General features: G+C 47.4%; 7 protein-coding genes across 16 annotated transcripts; 4 read left to right on the plus strand and 3 right to left on the minus strand.

Annotated features, from left to right (window-relative positions):
* Positions 1 to 23: 23 nt before the first annotated feature.
* Positions 24 to 2,116, minus strand: LOC6493303 (regulator of chromosome condensation). Of its 2 annotated transcripts, none has more exons than XM_001957450.4 (3): positions 1,917 to 2,116; positions 1,169 to 1,853; positions 24 to 1,107 (listed from the first exon to the last, which is right to left on the minus strand). In XM_001957450.4, exons 2-3 carry the CDS (start codon positions 1,824 to 1,826, stop codon positions 332 to 334), a joined length of 1,434 nt encoding a protein of 477 aa, XP_001957486.1. In that variant the 5' UTR covers positions 1,827 to 1,853; positions 1,917 to 2,116; the 3' UTR covers positions 24 to 331. The 2 variants fall into 2 exon arrangements, with proteins under 2 accessions (XP_001957486.1, XP_014764318.1); XM_014908832.3 differs by having other exon boundaries at positions 1,169 to 1,859.
* Positions 2,117 to 2,327: 211 nt separating this feature from the next.
* Positions 2,328 to 4,978, plus strand: LOC6506642 (phosphoacetylglucosamine mutase). The gene is made up of 3 exons (XM_001957449.4): positions 2,328 to 2,558; positions 3,175 to 4,618; positions 4,680 to 4,978. The coding sequence occupies exons 1-3, from the start codon at positions 2,458 to 2,460 to the stop codon at positions 4,776 to 4,778; spliced, it is 1,644 nt and encodes a 547-aa protein (XP_001957485.1). The 5' UTR covers positions 2,328 to 2,457; the 3' UTR covers positions 4,779 to 4,978.
* Positions 4,979 to 5,126: 148 nt separating this feature from the next.
* Positions 5,127 to 6,567, plus strand: LOC6506643 (eukaryotic translation initiation factor 2 subunit 2). Of its 3 annotated transcripts, none has more exons than XM_014909371.3 (3): positions 5,127 to 5,287; positions 5,482 to 5,881; positions 5,970 to 6,567. In XM_014909371.3, exons 1-3 carry the CDS (start codon positions 5,276 to 5,278, stop codon positions 6,488 to 6,490), a joined length of 933 nt encoding a protein of 310 aa, XP_014764857.1. In that variant the 5' UTR covers positions 5,127 to 5,275; the 3' UTR covers positions 6,491 to 6,567. The 3 variants fall into 3 exon arrangements, with proteins under 3 accessions (XP_014764857.1, XP_001957484.1, XP_044570303.1); XM_001957448.4 differs by having other exon boundaries at positions 5,128 to 5,287; positions 5,967 to 6,567; XM_044714368.1 differs by having other exon boundaries at positions 5,145 to 5,386; positions 5,967 to 6,567.
* LOC6493302 lies at positions 6,499 to 7,455 on the minus strand. Its single transcript, XM_001957447.4, has one exon. The coding sequence runs from the start codon at positions 7,207 to 7,209 to the stop codon at positions 6,577 to 6,579; it is 633 nt and encodes a 210-aa protein (XP_001957483.1). The 5' UTR covers positions 7,210 to 7,455; the 3' UTR covers positions 6,499 to 6,576.
* A 51-nt stretch (positions 7,456 to 7,506) lies between these two features.
* LOC6506644 (histone acetyltransferase KAT2A) lies at positions 7,507 to 12,431 on the plus strand. Its single transcript, XM_001957446.4, has 3 exons — positions 7,507 to 8,891; positions 8,943 to 9,595; positions 9,652 to 12,431. Exons 1-3 carry the CDS (start codon positions 7,636 to 7,638, stop codon positions 10,179 to 10,181), a joined length of 2,439 nt encoding a protein of 812 aa, XP_001957482.1. The 5' UTR covers positions 7,507 to 7,635; the 3' UTR covers positions 10,182 to 12,431.
* LOC6493301 (protein LSM14 homolog B) lies at positions 12,365 to 16,050 on the minus strand. 6 transcript variants are annotated; one of them, XM_014908831.3, is made up of 7 exons: positions 15,470 to 16,050; positions 14,225 to 14,737; positions 13,565 to 14,082; positions 13,316 to 13,507; positions 12,954 to 13,183; positions 12,547 to 12,896; positions 12,365 to 12,473 (listed from the first exon to the last, which is right to left on the minus strand). In XM_014908831.3, the coding sequence occupies exons 1-7, from the start codon at positions 15,588 to 15,590 to the stop codon at positions 12,466 to 12,468; spliced, it is 1,932 nt and encodes a 643-aa protein (XP_014764317.1). In that variant the 5' UTR covers positions 15,591 to 16,050; the 3' UTR covers positions 12,365 to 12,465. The 6 variants fall into 6 exon arrangements, with proteins under 6 accessions (XP_014764317.1, XP_001957481.1, XP_032310105.1 ...); XM_001957445.4 differs by having other exon boundaries at positions 13,283 to 13,507; XM_032454214.2 differs by having other exon boundaries at positions 12,954 to 13,201; positions 13,283 to 13,507.
* A 335-nt stretch (positions 16,051 to 16,385) lies between these two features.
* Positions 16,386 to 22,802, plus strand: LOC6506645 (citron Rho-interacting kinase). Of its 2 annotated transcripts, none has more exons than XM_032454212.2 (7): positions 16,386 to 16,819; positions 16,882 to 17,126; positions 17,187 to 17,549; positions 17,625 to 18,992; positions 19,120 to 20,622; positions 20,687 to 20,882; positions 20,945 to 22,802. In XM_032454212.2, exons 1-7 carry the CDS (start codon positions 16,555 to 16,557, stop codon positions 22,552 to 22,554), a joined length of 5,550 nt encoding a protein of 1,849 aa, XP_032310103.1. In that variant the 5' UTR covers positions 16,386 to 16,554; the 3' UTR covers positions 22,555 to 22,802. The 2 variants fall into 2 exon arrangements, with proteins under 2 accessions (XP_032310103.1, XP_001957480.1); XM_001957444.4 differs by having other exon boundaries at positions 16,387 to 16,819; positions 17,187 to 17,537.
* The last annotated feature ends 139 nt before the right edge of the window (positions 22,803 to 22,941 follow it).

Genomic DNA, 22,941 nt, shown 5'->3' on the forward strand with positions numbered 1-22,941 from the left:
TGTGTTCAAATAAAAAATATATATATCTTCAAACATAAGCAATTTATATAAATTGGCCAGAACAATTGGCATTGGTAAGATATAAACGAGAAAATTATATCAAATGAATAAAGAACATAATATATTTTGCAGACGGTCAGCTAACGTCCAGCTCAGTTCAAAAAATCCCAGACTAATGGGTAATAAACAATATTTGGACTTATGTTACGAATTTTGGAACATGAGTAAGAATTCCTTAAGAAATGTAGTAGTAGTAAGCGTAGAAGAGCAGCAAATCGCTACCAAAAACAAAGCATCCATGGTCAACTTTAAAGTTTTTACTTAAACTTATTTACGCTTTCTTTCCCTTCTTAGCAGCTGGCTTGCCGGCCTTGCCACTTTTCTCCGCTTTTGGTTCCGGTTTGTCCTCCTTTTTATTCTCATCCGACTCCTTGACTGTGTCGGCAGTCTTTTCCTTTTTACTGCTGCCACCGGACGGAGAGGCCGGCACGTTCTCCTTCTGCTCCTTCTTGGCATCCTGCTCGTCCTGGAACAAGAAGATCGCATGCTGACCACCGCCCGTGGCTAACAGAGCACGTCTGTTCTGTGTATTTTTACTGGAGACCACCACCGGCTCCCACTCGTCGTCACCGTCGCCTACTCCCAACTGGTTGCTGGTACCAATGCCCCAGGAGTACAACTTTCCGTTTTCTGCCACAGCATACGAACAGGACTCGCCGCCACCGACATAGACGATCTTGTCACTTAGCTTGTCGAGAGCAGTCAGCTTGGTCACATCCTCCGTCAGTTGGCCAAGGCCCAGGCGTCCGTAATTGTGCCGACCAATCACCGAGCATTTAAGATCGTTACCCAGCAGTATGGTATGGTGAGCGCCACCAGAAATCTGCCGAATATTCTGAAAATCGGTTTTCACGGGCGTCAGCACGCGCTCAATGTCCTTAGGATGGGCCACCTGCTTGTAGTTGTTCAGGCCAAAAGCCCAGGTGATTTCGGTTCGCGACTCCCGCAAGAAGGTGCAATAGTTGGTCGTCCAGATGGTATCGAAGGGCCTAGTCCGAGGGATGATTAGCTGGTCGGGTCGGAGCAAGTCTCGCTTACCACGGCGGCCTGAAAGATGAAATTTGGTTAATACAGGGGCTAGAACATTAAAACAATGATTCTGACTCACCCTCGCCGGAAACGGAACGCTCAGAGATGCGGCCCAGCTGACCCTGCTCGGCGCATCCAACGGTGTACACCTTGCCCCCATTGGTAAGTATTACCAAATGATCGGCTCCGGAGGAAATACTGCAGCACACAGTACCCTCCAGAAGATTAATCGGCGTCCGCTTGTTGCCGTCCATCGTCAGGCCCATGTTGCCGTGCGAGTCTCTGAAAGAGCCCCAGGCATAGACGCTGCCGTCCTCCATCAAGCAAGCCGAGTGCGAGTCTCCCGCTGACACAGAAACCGCCTTCTTGGGCAAATCTATCTTGCCCGGCTGAGCTTCGCTGCCCTCTTCACTGGTGTCGCGTCCCAAGGCGCCCTCGTCGTTGCAGCCGAATGAGTAGATCTCTCCGTTTTTTGTGAGCACAAGGTTGTGCATGCCGCCGGCGCACACATCCACTGGATCCGGAATTCCCTGCACCTCGGATAGGCGCTTCCGCTCAAGAACATCCTCACCGAGGCCAAGTTGCCCGGTGTCTCCGGTGCCGCAGACAAGGACTTTGCCGACCGTTTGCCGCCGTTCCGGCACCTCCAGCCGGAAAGCAATGCGTGCACGCTTCGCTGGAACGGCTTCATTCTCGGTGGCATTGCTGTTGTCCTTCAGAGCCTTGCGACGCGGCATTTTTCTTGCTGTTTGATGTTTTAGTCTCTGTAACTGAAGATGCGTTCTTTAATACCAACAAATATAAGGTTATGGCACACCGGTACTTACAATCGCAATGTAACAACACGCTTGGCTTGTTTTTTTAGAAGGTAATGGCACTTTCGGCGGCGGTGGCGATTCTACGGTGGTTTTTAGCGGAGTGAAAACCAAATAGCATCCGGAAGAGACCTGGGTTTTTACCTAGGCCAGAAAATGCGCGGGAAAAGGGTGGCAGATGGTGTTGGGTGGTGTTGGGAAATTTTTATCGGACGATTTATTTGAGGAACGGAACAGTGGAATATCAGTCACAAATATCGCAATGTTCCCTGATATCGATATTTTTTGTGGTACTATCGATGTTTTAGTAAAATAAAGTAACAGTTTATATTTTTTTTTAAACTTTATGATAAGTTTAAATAATATGTTAAATACAAAACATTAAACGTAATTTATTTTTAGCAAAAAAACATCGATGACATTGATGTTGTCATCGATATTTCCACTTCTAGTTACTATCACAGAGTGGAATTCGTAATTTCGAAAGTGCTCCGGAAAAACCGGACCTCCACCTTGATTTGGACCACTTGGCGCTCGCTAAAAGTCTTGCAAAATGTCTATCAATCTGCGCACCGTTTACGCCTTTGCCCGGGAAATGTACCCCAAGGTGTCTACGGAACACGTTCAATACGGAACAGCTGGCTTTCGCGGCAAGTAAGTGACTTAATTAGTCGAATTAATTATTATGGTAACACCAGCCGCCCGCCCACACCCACTGCACACGTTGGCCAACCAACCGCGTTTGTTTGTTTGGTCGGCATGTCCCTATAAAATGATATTGCGTGCACCGTGATGTCGGAATTTGGTTTATTTTTAGATGTTGTTCACCTTTTATCAACGAGCATGCCCTTCTCTTTGAGGTATGGGCGGGACATGCATGTGCATCGGAGGCCTGCAGACACACACACATGCATGGGAACAGTCGGGGTCAATGAAATAGTCCAGTTACTGCAGTTAAAGTTATATAGATTTTCCTTATTATTAGTTATAGGGACATGTAGAATTCTAAACCAGTTCTTAGAGGCCACTTTCTGTATTTTAGATAAAATGATAATGTTTGCTCAGCAAATAAAAACTAAAATGAATCATTCAACTTTCAAGAAGTACCTACAATCATTATTAGTAAAGGTTCTTATCTTTAAAAATTGTTGTCAAGTTCGCTATATCATCAGAAAGATAAAAAAAGGGTGCAACTGCAAAATGGCAATATCTTCCAAAGAATCAAATATAAACATAAATTAATAATATTATTTTAAAATTTAATTTTTAGAGCCGAGTTCCTGGACAGTGTGATGTTCCGCATGGGTGTCCTGGCCACTTTGCGCTCTCGGTTTCGCGGAGGAGCTGTTATCGGTGTAATGATAACAGCATCTCACAATCCGGAGCCAGATAACGGAGTGAAACTAGTCGACCCGAAGGGCGAGATGCTGGAGGCCAGCTGGGAGTCCATCGCCACCGACCTAGTCAACGTCAGCGATCAGGAACTGGAGCAACAGGTGGCGAAGATCATCAAAGAGAACAACATCGACGTGACGACGAGTTCCCAGGTATTCGTGGGCATGGACAACAGATACCACAGTCCCCGATTGCTGAAAGCGGTCGCCGATGGAGTGATAGCCCTGAAGGGAAACGTCAAGGAATACGGCATCGTGACCACGCCCATGCTGCACTATTTCGTGGTGGCGGCAAACACAAAGGAGGCCTACGGGAAACCCACGGAGGAGGGCTACTACGAGAAGCTGATTACCGCCTTCGAGCTGTTGCGAAACGGGCGCCTGGAGAACGGAAATTATCGAAACAACATTGTCTTCGACGGCGCCAATGGAGTGGGTGCCCGCAAAATGCTGCAGTTCCTCAAGCGCATGAAAAACTCATTGAATGTGACTGTCATTAACCAGGGCATCGGGCCCGGGAAGATCAACGACGAGTGCGGTGCGGACTATGTCAAGGTCCAGCAGCGACCGCCGAAATCCATGCCTGAGGCTGAACCCTTCACGCGCTGTGTGAGCGTGGACGGCGATGCCGACCGGGTAGTCTACTTCTTCAGCAACGGCAAAGGCGAATTCCAGCTGTTGGACGGCGATCGCATTGCGACTTTGGTTGCTGGATTTCTAGTGGAACTCGTTACACAAGCCGACATCGATTTGAGGCTGGGACTAGTCCAAACCGCTTACGCGAACGGAGCGTCAACGGACTACATTGTGGACGAGCTCAAGTTCCCCGTTTCTTGTGTTCCCACGGGAGTGAAGCACCTGCATCACAAGGCTTTGGAGTACGACATCGGTGTTTACTTCGAGGCCAATGGCCACGGGACGATTGTGTTCAGCGATAATGCGAAGGCCACGATTGCCAAGGCAGCCGAATCGAAACCCAGTGCGAAGACGTTGCTGCTCCTCATCGATTTGATCAACGAGACCGTCGGCGATGCCATCTCCGACATGCTCCTGGTTGAGACGATACTGAACCATAAGGGATGGGACGTCAAGGACTGGATCGCCACCTACAACGACCTGCCCAACCGACAGCTGAAGGTTAAGGTGCAGGATCGAAACGTGATCGAGACGACGGACGCTGAGCGTGTGTGTGTGAAGCCGGAGGGTCTGCAGGCGGAAATCAACAAGGTGGTGGCCAACTACAAGCGGGGACGCGCCTTTGTCCGGCCCTCAGGCACTGAGGATGTGGTGCGAGTTTATGCAGAGGCCGTCACCAAGGAGGTACGTTTACTTATCAGCTTCTAAGTTCTGTATTTTAATTTAATTTTTCGTATTTTTTCAGGATACGGATAACCTCGCATATGAAGTAGGAATCCTAGTCCAGAAACTGGCCGGCGGGGTCGGACCGGAGTTGACGAAGCCGAGCAGTGCCCATCTTTAATAGAAAACGCCCCAACCTCAAGGGAACGATCTGACACACGTCTTGAGCAATAAATCTCTGTACTCTAAGGTGCTCAATAACTTACGCGTAATTGTACTTGCCTAATTGCATTTATACTGTAACTGTTTACTGTCTTGTGTGTTCTAAAGATGTGTTCTGAAATGTGTTTTACCAGTAAATATAATGCTTTTTTTAAATAATGTGTCAGAATTCTTTATTGGCTTACAATAATTTCAAATAAATTCAGTTATTTCAATTAGGTATCGAAATTTTAAAAAACTTTCTTTAATTAGTGACGTTTATCGATAGTTTGGCCTACGATATGTGCACGCCCTTTCGATTATTATTTTTTGTGTAAATATCGATTGCCCTGCCTAACACCCGATGTTTCTCCATCTCTAATTGTCTCGTCACCAACTTTAATCTGATGCAATTTTGCTATTGCTTGAATTAAATTAGATATTTTCGAACAGTATAAATACTTAGGCCAGAACACAATGGAGGAGGACGTGAGTATAAAAATCCAACTAAAAACCAACAAACGCGACTTGAATCTGCTAGAAAACATACATACATTTGTCGGTACATGTGCGAAGGTGTATACATATGTATGTGTGTGTATTTACAACTGGCTAAGAAATAATTGAGGTTATGTTGGCCTGGCCCAAATGCCTAATTTCTAAATATTTCGCTTTTTTAACAGGGTTTTGATCCCACTCTGCTGAAAAAGAAGAAGAAGAAGAAGACTACCTTCGACCTGGACGCTGCATTGGGACTGGAGGACGACAGCAAGAAGGAGGAGGCCAAAAATGAGGGAGCCGCAGAGACTGGAGCAGCCGAGCTAGAGGACAATCTTGACTTGGAGAGCTTTGGCAAGAAAAAGAAAAAGAAGAAGAAGCCCTTCAACATGGACGAGATCGAGGCTGCAGTTCCCAGCTTTGGTGGCGATGATGCGGCCGCCGCCGAGGAGCCAGAGGAGGAGGAAATCAACTTGGACATGGACTTCTCCATGGCGAAAAAGAAGAAGAAGCGGCAAAAGAAGGACCTGGACGAGCTGTTTGCCGACAAACTTGACGACGACAAGACGGACGACAAAGAGAATGGTGGGTGGAACAATACTTGTTTTCTTCAATCGAACTCTCTTATCTTTGGTGCACTTTTATTTCATGATCGCTTTGTTTCTTACAGTAGAAGACAATAGTTCTACCTGGGCTGGTTCCGATCGCGACTACACATATGACGAGTTGCTTAAGCGCGTCTTCGAAATCATTCTCGACAAGAACCCGGACATGGCCGCGGGTCGAAAGCCGAAGTTTGTGATGCGTCCGCCTCAAGTGCTGCGCGTGGGCACCAAGAAGACCTCCTTCGCCAACTTCATGGACATTGCGAAAACCCTGCATCGCCTGCCCAAACATTTGCTCGATTTCCTGCTGGCTGAGTTGGGTACCAGTGGCTCCATGGACGGCAATCAACAGCTGATCATCAAGGGCCGTTTCCAGCCCAAGCAGATCGAGAACGTGCTGCGTCGCTACATTAAGGAGTATGTCACCTGTCACACCTGCCGCTCCCCCGAGACGATACTGCAAAAGGACACTCGTCTGTTCTTCCTGCAATGCGAGTCCTGTGGCTCCCGCTGCTCTGTGGCCAGCATCAAGTCAGGTTTCCAGGCTGTTACCGGCAAGCGTGCCGCCATCCGAGCAAAAACAACCTAAATTCTCTATATATTTAAAGCTTGATTTTTTATTACCTGTAAAATTTCAATACAAGGAAAAACTTATATTATTACTAATATAATTTATTAGTTATTTGGTTGAACTTTTTCGTGCCATTCAATGAGGTGATCGGCGAACCCAATCTCCAGTTCCCGGCATTTGTTTTGGTCTATGACAAAGGAGAACACATCCAAGCCCACGGTTTCCCTGAATATATTCGGTTTTCCCCGCAGGCAGACGTAGATACCTCTTTTGATAAGCGTGGGATCGGTATACTCATTGACCGCCTCCAAAAGCCGGAGCAAGCATGCCGATATGTCCTTGTATTTCTCGTAGGATCCCACTGCTCGGGCCTCGTTGGCCAGACTGGCCATAGCTGCTCGCTTGGCTGTGTTTTTGGGAAAACTCGCTTCTAGACAGCCTGTGCCGTCGTCGATTAAATACTTGTAGAATGAATTGTTGTGATTCCCATGTCCAACCACCAGGGCATAGACGATGCAGGTGCTAAAATGGATTGCATCCAACCGATGGTTCGCAGTCAGGAAGACCTTTTCTCTTTCTGGACAACTTGTGACTCGAAGTAGATGTCGTAAGATTAGGGGTACGTTTTCATGAACGGCTGGTCCTGGCTTCGAAAAGTCAGCCTTTTTGGCGTTCTTGCGGACAATGAAGTTGTCCAGGCGCTCCTCGACATCCACAATAGATCCATTTAGGGACATTTAAATAAAAATATTGGACTTTCCGGTCAAAAAGGATGATGAAATAATTTGATGTTCAAAGTCAGAAATAACGCCAGAGTATAAAATAATAAAGTACTGATGTGAAATAGTTAGGGGCTTATAATTTATAATTTATACAGCGTGTTCTTTTTATATTTATAATAATGTAAACGATTTTCGCAAGATTTTGTTTTTATTTATCCCGCGACCTAAACAAACTAGGTGTTGGAAAATGTCCAAACCTTTGGAACACTTCCAGAACCTTAAAAGGTTTTGAAACATGCTAAAATATTTATTTCACCACCACTAAGTGGCATCTCCAAATAAGTGTCACCTCTTGAGTCTTTTTTCACAGCTTGTGAAATTCAGAAAAAGTACACTTTGGTTCAAAACTACCGAGGAATATCGAAGGATCCTTTGATTGGAATGTCTGGTGGCCCCTCCATAACGCTAAAAAGCCAGCCGATCGATGGTAACAACACCGGGAATGCTGCGGCCCAACAACAAGCTGCAGCAGCAAATGGCGCATCGGGATCTGGTTCTTCTGGCACCCCAAATGGGAGTGGAACTGGTGCAGGAACGGGGGCGGGAGCTAGCAATGCTCCAGCCGAGGGCACACGCCAGAACAGCCTGCAGCGAATCCAGCAGAGGAAGCAAAAGGTCTTCAACCTACCCGTGCCCCAGAAGCTGGCCAAGCTATCGATGTACTCCGCTTGCCAGGCCGAAGGATGCCGCTGCACTGGCTGGAAGACGCCCCAGGAGAATCGCCATCGCGACGTAGAGTCATCGTACTGTCCCGAGTTTAACGAGGAGTGCCGCAACTCCAGTTGTCGCCACTCCTTGCGAACCCATATCGCCCATTTGGATAATATTTCCAGTTCCAATATGGATGAGCTGCTGGGTGCCATTATCGACATGGAGAACCTGTTCATGTCGATGCAGCGCGTTGAGGACGAGGACACCAAGAAGGTCTACTTGTATCTGTTTCGGCTGCTCCGCCAGTGCGTCCTAACCCGCCAACAGGCTGTAATTCGAGGACCTCTGGGGGATCCGCCATTCGAGTCGCCCTGTATCACCAAGGCGGTGCTCTCGCTGGTCTTCTACAAGTACAACCACCTCAGTCCGACGGAGCTGCAAACCATGACCGAGGTGGCCAAGACTTTTCTCAACTTCCTGAATCACTACAACTTTGAGTCGCCTTCAACCCGCAGGGGCGACCTGACCCACGAGGACGCCTCCAACTACAAGATCAACTACACCCGCTGGCTGGTATTCTGCCACGTTCCTGCCTTCTGCAACTCTCTGCGTCAGTTCGAAACGTCCCTGGTGTTCGGACGAACCCTGCTGCGCACCGTTTATCAGTACATGTCGCAGCAGCTGAAAAAGAAGTGCATCTCGGAGCGCGACCGCTTCCCGGAGGATAAGCGGTCCATTATCACGCAGATGCCCAAGTTTTTGGAGGCATTGCGGGCTGAACTGCTCAAGGATGATTCTCCCATCTGGGATCCAAACTACCGCCCGCCAAATTCGTTCGTCATCCAGCAGCGGAAGCGGCATCAGGAGGTGACGCCTTCTGTGGCCGGCGTCAGTGCTGTCTCGCTGGGAACCAGTAAGCGTTCCAGCGTGGGCGAACCTCTCCACAAGCGGCCAAAGAAGGAATCACTCGAGCGGAGCACCACAAGGTATGTCTCTATGATCTTTACTATTATTCCGAACTAAGCCTCTTCCTTTAGTGAGAGTGTGGATGACCTGCCCACCGATGTGGTTATGCGTGCCATGAAATCGGTATCGGAATCAAAGACAACCAACAAGTCGGAGATACTCTTCCCCGTGAATGTGTCCCGGGACGAAAACGTGAAGGCCGAGGAGCAGAAGCGCGCCATTGAGTTCCATGTGGTGGGCAACTCGCTGACCAAGCCAGTGGACAAGCAGACGGAGCTGTGGCTTTTGGGCCTGCAACTGGTGTTTGCGTACCAACTGCCCGAGATGCCACGCGAGTACATCAGCCAGCTGGTCTTCGACACCAAGCACAAGACCCTGGCCCTGATCAAGGAGAATCAGCCCATCGGTGGCATTTGCTTCCGCCCCTTTCCATCGCAGGGCTTCACCGAGATCGTATTCTGTGCCGTGACCATGTCGGAGCAGGTGAAGGGGTATGGAACGCATCTGATGAACCACCTGAAGGACTACAGCATCCAGCGAGGCATTAAGCATTTGTTGACATTTGCCGACTGCGACGCCATCGGGTACTTTAAGAAGCAGGGATTCTCCAAGGACATCAAGCTGGCTCGTCCCGTCTATGCGGGCTACATCAAGGAGTACGACAGCGCCACTCTGATGCATTGTGAACTGCATCCGAGCATAGTGAACACCCAGTTCATTGCCGGTAAGGTTATACTTTCAATTGTGTGGGAGAGACTCCCCTAATCGAATCCCTTCCAGTGATTCGCAACCAGAGCGAGATTCTCAAGGAGCTCATAGCCCAGCGCCACAATGAAGTCCAGAAAGTCAGGCCGGGATTGACATGCTTCAAGGAGGGTCTGCCATCGATTCCTGTCGAGTCGATTCCCGGGCTACGGGAAATCGGTTGGAAGCCACAAGTGCGTCCAGCGAGATCTTCGCGACCCCTGGAGGAGTCATCCGATCCCGAGAAGCTGGCTACTTCTTTTGCATCCGTGTTGCAGTCCGTGCGCCAACACACCACAGCCTGGCCCTTCCTGCGACCAGTGACTGCCGCGGAAGTGCCGGACTACTATGATCACATCAAGTATCCGATGGATCTGAAAACCATGGGGGAACGGCTGAAGAAAGGGTATTACCAGACGCGCCGCCTGTTCATGGCGGATATGGCGCGTATATTTTTAAACTGTCGGTTCTACAACTCGCCCGACACGGAGTATTATCGGTGCGCCAACTCCCTGGAGCGTTACTACCAAACGAAAATGCGCGAATTGGGACTCTGGGACAAATGATGCAGTGATCCGGAGGGTCAATGTGTAAATTATATATTTAATCCATGAAGGAGGGATGTTTTTTCTCTAATTTATTCTAGTTTCCTGCGACAAAAGACAAGTGTGAAGTATTCCGTAAAACTGAAATTGGAGTTTAGATTCATGAAACTTTCGTCTTATACTTTCAGACTGGCTAATCTAAGTTAATTTAAATTTTAAAACAATAAACGTTTCACCTAATTGGACAAGTGTATGATGCTTAGAGAGAACCACCCGGATACAAACAATAATTATTAATAACCGAATGTTTGTGTCTTAACTTTTTATTTCACTTTTGATTTCCTACATTCATTGTTTGCATGCTTTTAAAGTTAGGATTTCTCTTTGTTTTCGTTTGGTTTAGTAAACATTTTCTCTTTAATAATGTTAGTTTTGTAAAATTAGTTTGTAAAATATATGTGAGGGGGGATGGGAGGGCGGGAAATAAACCGAATTCCTAGGACCTACGATGGTCATTGTACAAAGGCTCATGCATATCATCCGAAAGTGGCGAAAATCAGACATGAGGACGAGATGTCGAGATGGTATTATGAAATTCTGTTAACCATTAGTTGCTTACACTTGAATTCTTCTTGCATTTTATATTTTATTACATTGTTTTAAATTTTAATTTTTCATACTGATGTAGTCTTTACAATTTTGACGTTTATATTATTTTGTTTTTTTGTTTAACTCGATAATTTGCATATTTATATACATACATACATATGTAGAGCTAATCAGGGTGAGCATATGTGGAGATATACATATTACATACTTTACATAATTTATGATTATACAATATATTTTGAAATGTGTGACTTCTCCGGAAGTGAGTGGGTTAGCTACTGCCCTCCAAAACCAAAAGGGGGTTCTGAACTTGTGCTGAATTTTAATATAAATATATATATTTGTATATATATCTGATTAAATGGTTAACAAATATCTAAAGTCAGGCAGAAGTCGCAGAATACTTTAGCTGAAAACACAGATGCATGCATTACACAAATTTCTGTTCTTTTTATCTCCTCCAGACCAGCCTGTGATCACACAATCTTAACATTTACATTTGAAATTCCATTGCTGGCGAATAAAAAAAAAAAACAGGAAAAAATAATGTGCACTTTCTGTAGCCCAACCGAGATCAGAAATTGAATATGAAAACTTTCTACATTCCTTACTTTTTTTTTTCTTGGGATTTCTCTATTGTAATTTGAAACAATGTCAAACTTGTAACTATTATTATTAATTATTATTTTTGTTTCGTTTTCGTTTGGAGACTGCTGCTGTTCGTTCACTCTTCAGCTGGGCTGGATTGACTTTTTACAATTGTGCTTTTCCAACAAGCATTGCTGCTGATTTTATTTCATTTTCATATTTAAAATGTTCTTAAATAATATAATTAAATGCTAGTAAAACGATTCGATTTGTCTCGATGTTTTACGCCCACGAAAAGTACACAGTATTACAATCAGTTTCATCTCTATTTTTGTTCTCATCCAAATAAAAACATGCATTTTAGATTTTATTTTTTTTTTTTTAGTTTTTAGTTTGGGAATTCCATGGATTTAATTTCGTTCCGCTCCATTAATTTCATTTCATCTCCGCGAGTGTTTCTGTTAAATTGTTTGCTTTTTGTTTTTTATAGCTTTTCATATACTTATGATTAATATTTTCTTTGCATCTATTACTAAAATATATGTATGTATGTAGAGGCGTGCCATGTTTCCTTTTTTTTTGTTTTTTCTTTTCTTTTCTTAATTTTTTGTTTGCTGTTGTTTGTTGTTGTTTCGTTAACGTGTTCTGCTCAGCGCAACGCATTGGAACCAGCCATTTACACAAAAACCTAAACAGATGGCCGGTTCGCAGCACGCCTGCAATTGATAATCGCCCTAATCGCTAATTGGTAATCGGTAATCGATAATCAGTAATCAGTAATCGGTAATCGTAAAGCGCGTTTATCGCGGGCACGGTGGGCGAGCAGCAGCAGCAGAGTGTGCCCCCGCAGGACGTCGTGAGAATTATAACGCTAAGTATAATTATACAAATATATTTATTCCGTTAGATCCGTAACTCGAAATTCCTGATAATAAGAGCCAGTGTGTCGTCGGTCGATCGGTCGCTTGATTGGGTTCTCTCTCTCTCTTCCAATTATATTTATTTTATTTTTTTTGCAATTAATAGGATATTTACTTTTTCTCTCGGTTTTTTAACTCTTCCTTCATCAATTGTTATTTTAAAGTGGTTCTCCACTGACCAAGCGGCATTATTGAGCTGCAATCAGACATATAGAATTAGAAACTATACTAGAAATATTTTTAAATCATTTTTGGAAAAAAAAACTTACAAACTGCCGCCACCTGTTGCGTCTGCTCTGGCAAGAGGGACGTCGATTTCGTCGTCGCTGTTGTGGCGGATGCGTCCGTGGATCCTGCATTGTTGGCTGCCGCCTTCAGGGCAGCGGCTGGGTTGCCATTGCCATTGGGAATAGTGGGCTGACCATTTCCCCGGCCGCCACCGCCGCCGCCATTGTTCCGGTTGTTGCTTCGGTTGCGGAAGTTTCCGCCGCCACCACCGCCCATCCGGTAGTTGTTGCGATTGTAGCCCGGCGCTCCACCATAGCCAGAGTTCATGCCTCCATTGCCCGCTCCGCCGCCCATGTTGCCATTATTGTAGTAATGGTTGCGTCCACGGTAGCTGTTGATTTAGTTTTATTATAATTTTGTACTTTTTAATTAAAAAAGAAAGTCCTACCTGCCACGACGAGTCGAGGAAACGCCAAAGGTCTCGGTGTTCAACTTGCGCTCCTGGCGCCAATCGTTCTTCTTGTTCTTGCTGCGGTCCTGGGCAGCCTCGCACGAAATGTTGTCGAAGAACGACTTGGTCTTGTCATAGCCCACATGGACATCATCCTCCTCCGGCTCATGCTCCCCGGCCCCGGTCTCGTTGCCAGAATCATCCTTCTTGTCCGTCTCCCCATTTAGCTGCAAATTATCAAAGAACTACATTATGAGATGCAACCTAACTAAGGCAGTTTAAAGCCAAAGAAAATAATAAAAAACTAAAATATAATGTCTACTCACTGTATGGGCGGCGCCCTCAACCTTTTCACCCACCTGCTCATTGGTTGCAGTTGTGGTTGCCGTAGAGTTGGCGGTTGATTTGGCTGCCTCGTCGGCCACCTTGAGCTTCGCCAGCTGGGAGCGCAGTTCCTCGAACTTGTTGTTGGCCTGCTCGAAGTCGAAGTCGCCCTCGAACTTGATCTTGTTAAGCGGCTTGTTCTGATTGGCCGACTGCGGACGATATCCCTGAAATAATAATTTATTTAATGCAAAACAAATAATATGAGAATTGAAATAAAATACCTGATTTGGTCGCATGGGACCTCGTGATCCCATTCCACGATTACGCATCATCATGTTGTTTGAGTTCTGACCTCCGCGATGCATATTCCAGGCTCCGTTGCCACCGCCTCCTCCATTGCCGCCACCGCCGCCTCCTCGCTGCTGCTGCTGCATGCCATTGCCGCCTCCTCCGCCGCCGCCGCGATTATTGCGCTGATTATTGCTGTAATTGCTGTTGTAGTTGTTGTCCATCTGGCGACCAGAGTCACGGCGATCCCGCTGGTTATAGAAATCATTGCCGCTGCCTCCCCGCTGCTGCTGCTGATGCATGTTGTTGTTGGATCCGCCACGTTGCTGCTGGCCCTGCTGATTCGAATGCTGCTGCTGGTGGTTCTGGCGCTTATGACCTGCATCGCGCCCGTTGCCACCCTGGGCAGTGTTCTGTTGCATCTGCTGCTGGTGCTGCTGGGTGAGCTCCGCCGTGGGACTGATAATCAGGCTGATGGGCGTTGTGGAACGGGAGGCTCCGGCCAGCATGTCTAAAACGGAAACTGAACATTTAAAGGACGGACGCAACGAGGACAAGACACATATCACATGCAGGAGATATTCATGGATGAGTTTGGTTCAAAAATGTATGCCAGAAGGTGGAATCTAATGATGAGGGACTCTGCTACTCACTTGGCTGTTTTTGCTGCTGGGGCTTCTGCTGCTGTTGATTTCCAATGTGCATGAAGGGTGCTCCGCTTCCAGGGGCACCTGCACCCGGAGCCAGGGAGCCGGCGTTCGCATTGCCCACCATGTTGGCTAAGTTGGCGGCGGCCAGGTTGCCGAAGGGATTTCCATTTCCATAGCCAGGAGCACCGCTGGGTGCGCCACCGGCACCGTTGCCGCCACCCGGCATCGAGGGAGCCCCATGGGGCGGCTGCTGCTGCTGCGGCGGCACCTGTTGTGGCTGCTGGGGCGGAGCACCCATGGCGTTGGGCATGGGGAAGTGCTGGGGCATGACCTGGGGCGGTGCGTTCTGGAGCTGGGCCTGCATGATCGCCGGATCATTGTGGTGGGGCAGTGTATGGTTGTTCACCACCCGAATGTCCTTGATGTCCGAGCCGCGGAAGAGGATGTAGTCGTAGATCTGCGACTGGGGCGCAATCTGGAACTGTGTGTCCCGGTCCTCGGTGCCGAAGGAGCGCACTAAACAGAAAACAAAAACAATGCATTACACCTCAGTTCGGGAGTTGGAGTTGGGGAGTAAGAGTCGAGTTTAAGGTTAGGCCGGTAGTAGTTCCTATATAACCTCAACCCCATAAGCATAGAAACGCATGTTTTGCCGGTATTTGTGCGTTCTCCATCTCCGTTTTCGCTTCTCTCCTTTGCATCCCAGGGCAGTGACACTCGTAACGGGATGTGGCGCTCGTCCCGTTATCTGGCGCCAAATCGAAAATGTTTTTTTGCAAATAGACTTTCCAAACAAATTGCATCTGTGTAGGTGAAGTGCAAAGCCAACACTGTACAACAACAACAGGCGAGACAAAAACAGGCCAAAGCCAACATGACAAACAAAAAGCATACGCGAGAGAGAGTGTGTGTGCAGGGACCGGAGAGAGCGGCAGGGAGATAGAGAAAGAGAGAGAGAGCGCCGACAGTAGCGGCAATTGCACTCTGCGTATGAAATTACTGTAAAAACTAACAAAAGCAACGAAAAATGTGGACAAGGGAGCCAAGAGAAATTGAAAGAATCCATTTTCTTTTCTTTCGTCCGTCGCCCACCGACTTCGTTGAACCGTTTTTTACACCGATTTTTGGCGCAGATTACGGCATATATATATACCTATATATATATATACGGTAAAAGCTATAGGTGAGGGGGCGGAAGAAAACAATTACGTGGGAGATTGTGGGGCACTTTGGCCGCTGGTTACTTACCACTAGAGAGCGCAATGGTGCACTCCTGCGGATCCACGGTATAGAGGCGGCCTTCATACCTGATGTCCGCCTTCGAAATCAGGCTAATTTTTGAGCCCAACTCCGGCAATCCCGTACTCATCTTAACTGTACTTCACAGGCACTCCGGAATATAAAAAATTTCGCGATTTTCACCAACTATTATTGTGTGAATGTTTGCCAACAGCGCGTTGACGATTTCTGCCAAAAAGCAAACAATTGTAGCGAGCGCGACGACAACGATTTCTCGACGGTTTCAACCTCCTCAGCTCTCCTCTCTTCTTTTTTCTCACTAGCTTAGCACGCAATTACTTTCAACTTTCAGGTCGTTTTTGCGGCCAAATGCTATTCGCTCGCCTTCACCTAATAGGCCTGCGTTTTCGCACAAGTGTGCCGAACTCTTTCCAAATGTCTGTTGAGCAGAACTCACTGCCTTCGATGTTCAAATTGAAATTTTCGATGCAGAAAATCTTTTCACCGTCCGCCTGCGAAAACCTACCCGTCGAAAATGGACGATTCGAGCGAGTGCTCTTGCAGTGTTGCAAGGTGCGTAAAGCGATGGCTGCATTTTTGCAACACATTTTTCGATAGGTAAAATTTTGCTTTAAATAGGTTTTTTTTTACGCAAGAATATTGGATTGTAATGTTAATTTTCATAGTTGTTACAAATGAAAAAAGTGAAGTTATGAATAATAATTACCCTAGCAAGCAAATGAGTTCATGATCTCGATAAATTTTAAAAAACTATCGGACCTTTTATTCGGTTTTTATCAATTATTTTATTAAGAACATTACAAATAAATTTAGCAAGAGATTGCTGTTTTAATGCTTGTTTTGCTTATCATTAATTTGGATCTTTGTTTTTAGTTTAAATAAAAATAAACTCTGAAACGGCAGATGCAACTCTGACGAGAGAGTGTGCAACCCTGGTTTTTTGGCTTCCCTCGGCGCTTCATTTTCCAACCATTCAAAGTAATCGTCAACTGAAAATGCGCTGGCATTTTGGGGTTTACTGATCCAATTGCTTAAATAAAATAACAACTGTAAGTGAAAATAAGAAGATCAGAATGCCGCCACAGTTGGATCCGATAAGCGTGCGCACTGCGCGCCTAAATAACATAATCCTGGGAAAAGGAGTAGGCGTCAGTACAAAGCCCGCCACTGGAGCCTCTTCGCGAAGGAGCATTGTGCCCGTGAGCACTACCAGCGCAGCTCTAGCGGAGACTGTGTGCCGGGAGGGGCTTTTGGACGCCTTCTGTCTGCTGTACAATGAATGCGACAAGGACTCGCTGAAAAAGCGCGATCGCAACATTGCCGAGTTTGTCAACAAATGTGAGTCAGATCCCATCCTTTTTAGGAATTATTTAAATAGAAATATGCCTTCTATTACTCAGTTCGACCCATCGTCGAGGAGACCCGAAAACTTCGAGTGAATGCAGATGATTTTCTCATCAAAGCGCTTATTGGTCAGGGTTATTTCGGCAATGTCCACTTGGTGGTGGAGCGGCAGACCAACGACATTTATGCCATGAAGAAGATCAAGAAGTCGGTGGTGACCACGTCGCAGGTTAAGGAGGAGCGAGACATCATGTCCACCCGCCACTCGGAGTGGCTGATTAACCTCCAGTACGCTTTTCAGGTGAGTTTCTTATATATTTTCGTCCTTTATAGCTTTTTTTTATTGAATTGTAATCCCCAGGACAACGATAACTTGTACTTGATCATGGAGTACATGCCGGGTGGTGATCTGCTAAGTCTCATGTCACGTCATGGTCCCTTCGACGAGGACTTGGCCCGCTTTTATCTGGCAGAGCTCACTGTGGCGCTTCACACGCTCCACGAAATGGGCTACGTTCATCGGGACATTAAGCCAGAGAACATTCTGATTGACCGCTTCGGGCACATCAAGTTGGCGGATTTTGGCAATGCTGCTGCCCTGGATCGAGACGGTCATGTTCTGAGCTTGTCGCCAGTGGGCACTCCCGACTATATAGCTCCCGAGCTACTGCAAACCATATCCACCTACAAACTGTCCAAATCGATGCACGATGTGAGTAGAACTGTACGATCGCAGAATGCCGCATTAGCTCTGAGCTGAAAATAACAAAAATATATTTAAATAAATGTATATTCTTAGGTGAGCTGCGATTACTGGTCCATGGGAATCATTGGCTACGAGCTTATCTGCGAGACTACGCCTTTCCACGAAGACAATGTTCACGAGACCTACTCCAAGATTCTTTCCCACTGCGAGGAGAGTCACCTGAAGGAACTGATAAGTTTCCCCAGTGATCTCAAGGTGTCCCTCAACTACAGGAATCTTATAGAGTCGCTTGTTACAAATCCGTCAAGGCGCTTGTCCTACGAACGTATAAAGAAGCATCCCTTCTTTGATGAGATCCAGTGGGCTTCTATTCGCTCTCAGGTGCCACCCATTATCCCGACCATTAAATCCGACGACGATACGTCCAATTTCGAGGACGGTACGCGGCACAAGTCGCGCAGAGATCAGGGGGTGGCTAAGAAGTCGCTGACGACCAACATGAAGTCGCACGATTTTAGTGGCAAGGACCTTCCCTTCATCGGGTACAGCTTCGTACACATGGAGAAGTCAGCTCTGACCGCATCTTCGGACGAAAAACTGCAAGAGAAGCTGAAAGAGCTGCAGCACAAGCTGAAGACCAGGGAGAATGAAATCTCGATGCTCAAACAAGATCTTATGCGAGCCCAGCAGTCTTTGAAGAAAACCGATAACAAGTCCCAAGTGGTCGTCGATGCGAAAATGGAAATTAAAAAACTGCAACAAATCATCAAAGAAAAGACAATGGAGCTGGCCAATTGCAAGACGCAAATAAAGACACTCCAGAGCTCTGCCAAAATAGACGAGGAGATGTGGTCCAAGAAGGAGGCCACCATCACAGATCTGTTGCGTTTGAACCGGCAGAAGTACGAAGAAGCCAAGATAGCGTCCGAGCAGCGGTATGAGAAACAGTTGGCTGACAAGAAGCAAGAGCTCGCTTCCACGTTGCAGAAGATGGATGCCCGCGAACTGGAGTTCAACGCCAAGAGCGACGAGTGCAAGCATCTGTCCGACAAATTGCAGAACTACAAGGACATGATGAAGCAGCTGAAGGAGCAGAACCTTCGAAACGAAGCAAACAACGAGGAACAGAAGCGCCAGATGGCCGAATCGTACGAGCAGAAACTTACCGACCTCCGGAAGAAGGTACGCGACTCCCAGGACACCCATCGCCGTATGACCATGGAGATCAAGGAAATACGAACTGAACTGGACGAGTCCCTCTGTTCGAGTAAATCGACTCAAGAAGCCAAGATGGCAACGGAACGAAACATTGAAGAGATACTGAAGCGCCTCAACCAGGAGATAGCGTCAAACAACGAACTTCATGCCGAGAAAGTGAAGCTGGAAACGAAGCTGCAGCTCAGGGAGAACGAAACACAAGAAGCCAGAGCTGAGTGCCAACGGCTGGAGCGGGAGTTGCAGGTGAGTTGTGACAGTTTTTCATTTATTTTGTTCTTAATCGAAAGTCGATAGTTTGGGAATAAAAATAATCGAATTTTTGACATTAAATATCCACACAACTTCTAATTCTTTGATTTCTTGTCTTCAGCTTGTCGAATGTCGCTGCCAATTGGCCGAGTCCTCGCTAGCTTCGCAAGCATCTCCCTATGAAACTGCCCCTGGCTCTCTCACCGAACTGAACGCCATCGAAGACCAGCTGCGTGCCGATCTGGTGGCCGCCAAAGAAGGGGAAACCCATCAGAAGGGACGGGCAGACCAGCTCCAAGCCCTGGTGACCAAACTGGAGCAGATGCTGGAGCGCTTCAACGAGCAGAGTCTCTCGCCTATCAAAGGGCACTCCGCTCGCAAGCCGGGAACCGAAACCGTTGGCGACATTCTGGAGCGGCAGAACGAGAAACTGGAAGACAAGCTGGCGGCTGTCCGGGAGCAGATGATCGTGGAGCGCCAAGCCGCACGAACTGCCAACCTGTCGCTGTGGAAGGTGGAAAAGCAACTGGAGGAGGCTCTCTCTGAGAAGAAGATGCTCGCCCGGCGCATGGAACTCACTGAAGATCGTATTAAGAAGGCGCAAAATGCCAACGAGGAGTCGCAGAGGATGCTGAAGACAGCTCAGGAGGAAACCCGGCAGAGGGATTCGAAGATCGAGGAGCTGAAACAGGAGCTGGCGGCTGCAAAGCGTGATGTCCTCAAGGAGCACCGTCAGTGGGAGAAGGCCGAGCAGGAGCGGATGAAGTGCAAGTCGGAGATCATCGAGCACTTGGCCAACGTGCACAAACTGGAGCAGCAGGAAACGGAACTGAAACAGAAAATAAAACAAATTCAAACTAGATTCGATGGCCTGACTTTGGAGAACAAGTGCATCCAAAGGGAACTGCAGGACGAGCGCGAGAGAAGCTCGGCCACCAGTGACAACACCATGGCGCTGCAAAAGGAACTCAAGCAGCTGAAGGAGAACTTCCAGCGACTGAAGTATGCCTGCAGCATCACCGACAATCAACTGACCGAGGTGGAAACCATGCTTAAGTCTGAGCAGGAACGTAGCAAGTCCCAGAAATCCCAGCTGGATGCAGTGCACCTGAAGTTGAGGGAAAGGAATGACCAACTAACCGAACTTCGCAAGGATATGTCGGCCATCGAATCGGAGAAACGTCTGTCGGAGCAGCGGGCTCAAGTCCTCGCATCGGAAATCGAGGAGCTTAGGGAGAATCTGAAGGAGCAGCAGAAGAGGATGATTGCTCAACAGGATCAGTTGGTGGAGCAAACTAACGCCCTGTTTGCCACTCAAGAGCGGGCGGAGTTGCTGGATGGCCAGAATGCCAACTACCAGGTGCAGAGCGCGGACTCTGAGCGGGAACTTATCAGCCTCAAGGAGGAAAATGCGCGAATTCTAAGCGAGCTCTTCCACCGGAAGGAGGAGGTGACTAACCTCCAGGCCCAACTGAGAGATCTGGAGGCCGTCCAATCCGATCTAAATGCGGAGATAGACTCCTTGCAGGACACATTGGCCGAGAAGGAGCAGTTCTATGTGCAGAGGGACATCAAGTCCATGGCCACTCTGGCGCAGCACAAGAAACTGATTGATTATCTGCAGGTGGGTTTAGTTTAGGATCCACTTCTTAGGCCAATAATCATCCTGTTTATTAATTGAATTTCAGCTCAAAGTAGAAGACTTGTCTTCAAAGAAAAAGAAGACCCTAGCGGACAAGCTCTTCGGCTCCAGTCACACCAATAAGGAGAACGTGTCACCCAATGACGTGGAGTCCTCTATTCTCTATCGCGCATTGAAAGAGGAACTGAAACGAGAGCAGAAGCTATCCAGCATGCTGAAGGAGCAGGTGGCCCAGTTCAATGGTGGGTTGTCTGAAGAAACTAAGTAGAGTCATTTTGATGGAAATGTTTTGGAATTATTTTAGGAACCGCCACTCTACGATCACCACGAAAATCCACAATCGTCAACGAAGACTCAGATGCGCCCAAGCAGAGACCCGTGAGCATAGCGGCCCTGCCACGTTCCCCGATTAAGGAAAAGTCCATCCTGAAGCGCACCACAAGTCAGGTTGAGCTGAAGACCTCGGAGAAGCCTTTGGTTCAAGCTCCAGAACAGACATCGCACCATCGCTTCGAGCTGGCGCTGCAGGAATCCAAGAAGGACGCATCGGAGTGTACAGTGTGTGGCCTGGTGATTCTCGCCGGCTCACCCTTCTGGAAGTGCAAGGAATGCAAGGACGTGACGCACCGCAAGTGTCGTGCCAATGTCCAGGGAAACTGTGGAACCACTCCGACTGCTCCGCCAGCCGACGACCTGAGTAGTATTCCCTCCGCCTCAAGTGTGTCCTTGGATCAGGTGGAGACGGCCAGTGAAGCAGGATCTAGCGAATACATTGGAACTTTGGTGTACAGCTCAGATGGGCCGGAAGATCAGGCCGCCAAGAAGGAGGTCGAAGTGAACTGCGCTTTCGAGGTGGCCGAGCAGCAGATTCTCCTCCTGGGCTGCAACACTGGGCTGTATGCCTACCACTTGGAGTCTCAGAGATTGGTGCACATCACCGGCATCGAGTCGGTGTATTGCATGTCGATTTCGACACGATTGGCCAAGGCGATCATGGTGAGCACGGTGGGGGAGAAGATGTACCAGTGCGATTATCGGCAGCTGGAGTCTCGCTGCCAGAGTTCCAGCGCCTGCCACAAGCCGGTGCTGGAGACCTCGGCCATCGAACTGCCTTTCGCCAATCGCACTCCTTCGGAGAAGTGGAAGCTGGTGCTGATCTCCAACGAGACTGAGAACGCATTGGACTCGGTGGCTATAGCTGCCACCTCCACCAGGATTGTGATCCTCAAGTACGACCTCAAGCTCCACATGTTCAAGCCTGTGCGGGCCCTGGACACTGCCACTCCGGTTAGCTCCATCTTCTTCACGCGCCATTCGGCTATCGTGAGTTCGGATAAGTTCTACGAAATCGATTTGGACAACTTTGCGGCCGAAGAGTTCGTGGATCTGGCCGATAAGTCCATGCAGAGCACGGCCAAGTGCCAGCCCATCACTGCTGTCCGGATCTCCCGGCAGGAATACTTGCTCTGCTTCGCCGAGTGTGGCGTTTTTGTGGATGAGTTCGGCTGCCGGTCGAGGCCCTGCGATCTTAACTGGGTGTATGCCCCCACGGGCTTTGTCTACCGGGAGCCGTTCTTGTTCGTCGCCCACTACCAGAGCGTTCAGATCATTCGCTTGCACAGATCCTTCAGCAAGGAGCTGGCCAATGGGGACAATAGCTCGGAGACCTCCGACTCATCCGAGTTGCAACGCGTCTACTTGCCACACTACATGTCCACTCTGCTGGCGAACAGCGGGGACATCAATCTCTATGCCGTGGCTATCGATCAAAGGCCGTGCAATGGCTCCCAGAAGATCTACCACCTGGACACCCTGCAGGCGTTCAAGAAGAAGTTCAATGTCTCCCTGGAGACCCTGTCGTCGGTGGCCACATCCGTGACTCTGGGATCCATTATGACAGGTGATAGTATTTAGACCAAACCATATAAAGGAACATATACTTTAAGAAACAAGAGTAAAATATTACTACACTTCTGTAGTAAAATAAAGTAAGATTAATTTTAACAAATTTGATGTTCTTAAAACTTATTTTTGACAAGAAAATATTAAGTAATTAAATAATCATTTTCAATCCAAACTCTTTTTTTTATTTTTACGATCTAGATTAAATCATTCTTTTTTAATATGTATATTTTTTAAATAAACTCTGAAGTTTTCATGAATAAAAAATAAACAATGTTGTATATTTAATAAAAATCTTATTTATAAAAAAAAAACAATTTATTAGTTTAAAAATTTCCAATAAAAATCAGTCAAGTTTTGGGGAAGCTTTTCCGGATCCCACGAAGCTTTACGGCTTCA

This window comes from Drosophila ananassae, chromosome 2R (assembly GCF_017639315.1).
Source record: "Drosophila ananassae strain 14024-0371.13 chromosome 2R, ASM1763931v2, whole genome shotgun sequence".
Taxonomy (NCBI): domain Eukaryota; kingdom Metazoa; phylum Arthropoda; class Insecta; order Diptera; family Drosophilidae; genus Drosophila; species Drosophila ananassae.

Coding starts and splice junctions, on each gene's coding strand:
- LOC6506645 (XM_032454212.2), top strand. CDS start 16,555: ATGCCGCCACAGTTGGATCCGATAAGCGTGCGCACTGCGCGCCTAAAT. Junction 17,127..17,186: donor ACCTCCAGTACGCTTTTCAG/GTGAGTTTCTTA, acceptor TGTAATCCCCAG/GACAACGATAACTTGTACTT. Junction 20,623..20,686: donor AACTGATTGATTATCTGCAG/GTGGGTTTAGTT, acceptor ATTGAATTTCAG/CTCAAAGTAGAAGACTTGTC.
- LOC6493302 (XM_001957447.4), bottom strand. CDS start 7,209: ATGTCCCTAAATGGATCTATTGTGGATGTCGAGGAGCGCCTGGACAAC.
- LOC6493301 (XM_032454213.2), bottom strand. CDS start 15,590: ATGAGTACGGGATTGCCGGAGTTGGGCTCAAAAATTAGCCTGATTTCG. Junction 14,738..15,469: donor CACCATTGCGCTCTCTAGTG/GTAAGTAACCAG, acceptor TTTTCTGTTTAG/TGCGCTCCTTCGGCACCGAG. Junction 13,202..13,282: donor TTGAGGGCGCCGCCCATACA/GTGAGTAGACAT, acceptor CTCATAATGTAG/TTCTTTGATAATTTGCAGCT.
- LOC6506642 (XM_001957449.4), top strand. CDS start 2,458: ATGTCTATCAATCTGCGCACCGTTTACGCCTTTGCCCGGGAAATGTAC. Junction 2,559..3,174: donor ACAGCTGGCTTTCGCGGCAA/GTAAGTGACTTA, acceptor TTTAATTTTTAG/AGCCGAGTTCCTGGACAGTG. Junction 4,619..4,679: donor CAGAGGCCGTCACCAAGGAG/GTACGTTTACTT, acceptor GTATTTTTTCAG/GATACGGATAACCTCGCATA.
- LOC6506644 (XM_001957446.4), top strand. CDS start 7,636: ATGTCTGGTGGCCCCTCCATAACGCTAAAAAGCCAGCCGATCGATGGT. Junction 8,892..8,942: donor CTCGAGCGGAGCACCACAAG/GTATGTCTCTAT, acceptor CTCTTCCTTTAG/TGAGAGTGTGGATGACCTGC. Junction 9,596..9,651: donor GAACACCCAGTTCATTGCCG/GTAAGGTTATAC, acceptor AATCCCTTCCAG/TGATTCGCAACCAGAGCGAG.
- LOC6493303 (XM_001957450.4), bottom strand. CDS start 1,826: ATGCCGCGTCGCAAGGCTCTGAAGGACAACAGCAATGCCACCGAGAAT. Junction 1,108..1,168: donor GCGTTCCGTTTCCGGCGAGG/GTGAGTCAGAAT, acceptor TTCATCTTTCAG/GCCGCCGTGGTAAGCGAGAC.
- LOC6506643 (XM_044714368.1), top strand. CDS start 5,276: ATGGAGGAGGACGTGAGTATAAAAATCCAACTAAAAACCAACAAACGC. Junction 5,387..5,481: donor GTGCGAAGGTGTATACATAT/GTATGTGTGTGT, acceptor CTTTTTTAACAG/GGTTTTGATCCCACTCTGCT. Junction 5,882..5,966: donor GACGGACGACAAAGAGAATG/GTGGGTGGAACA, acceptor TGTTTCTTACAG/TAGAAGACAATAGTTCTACC.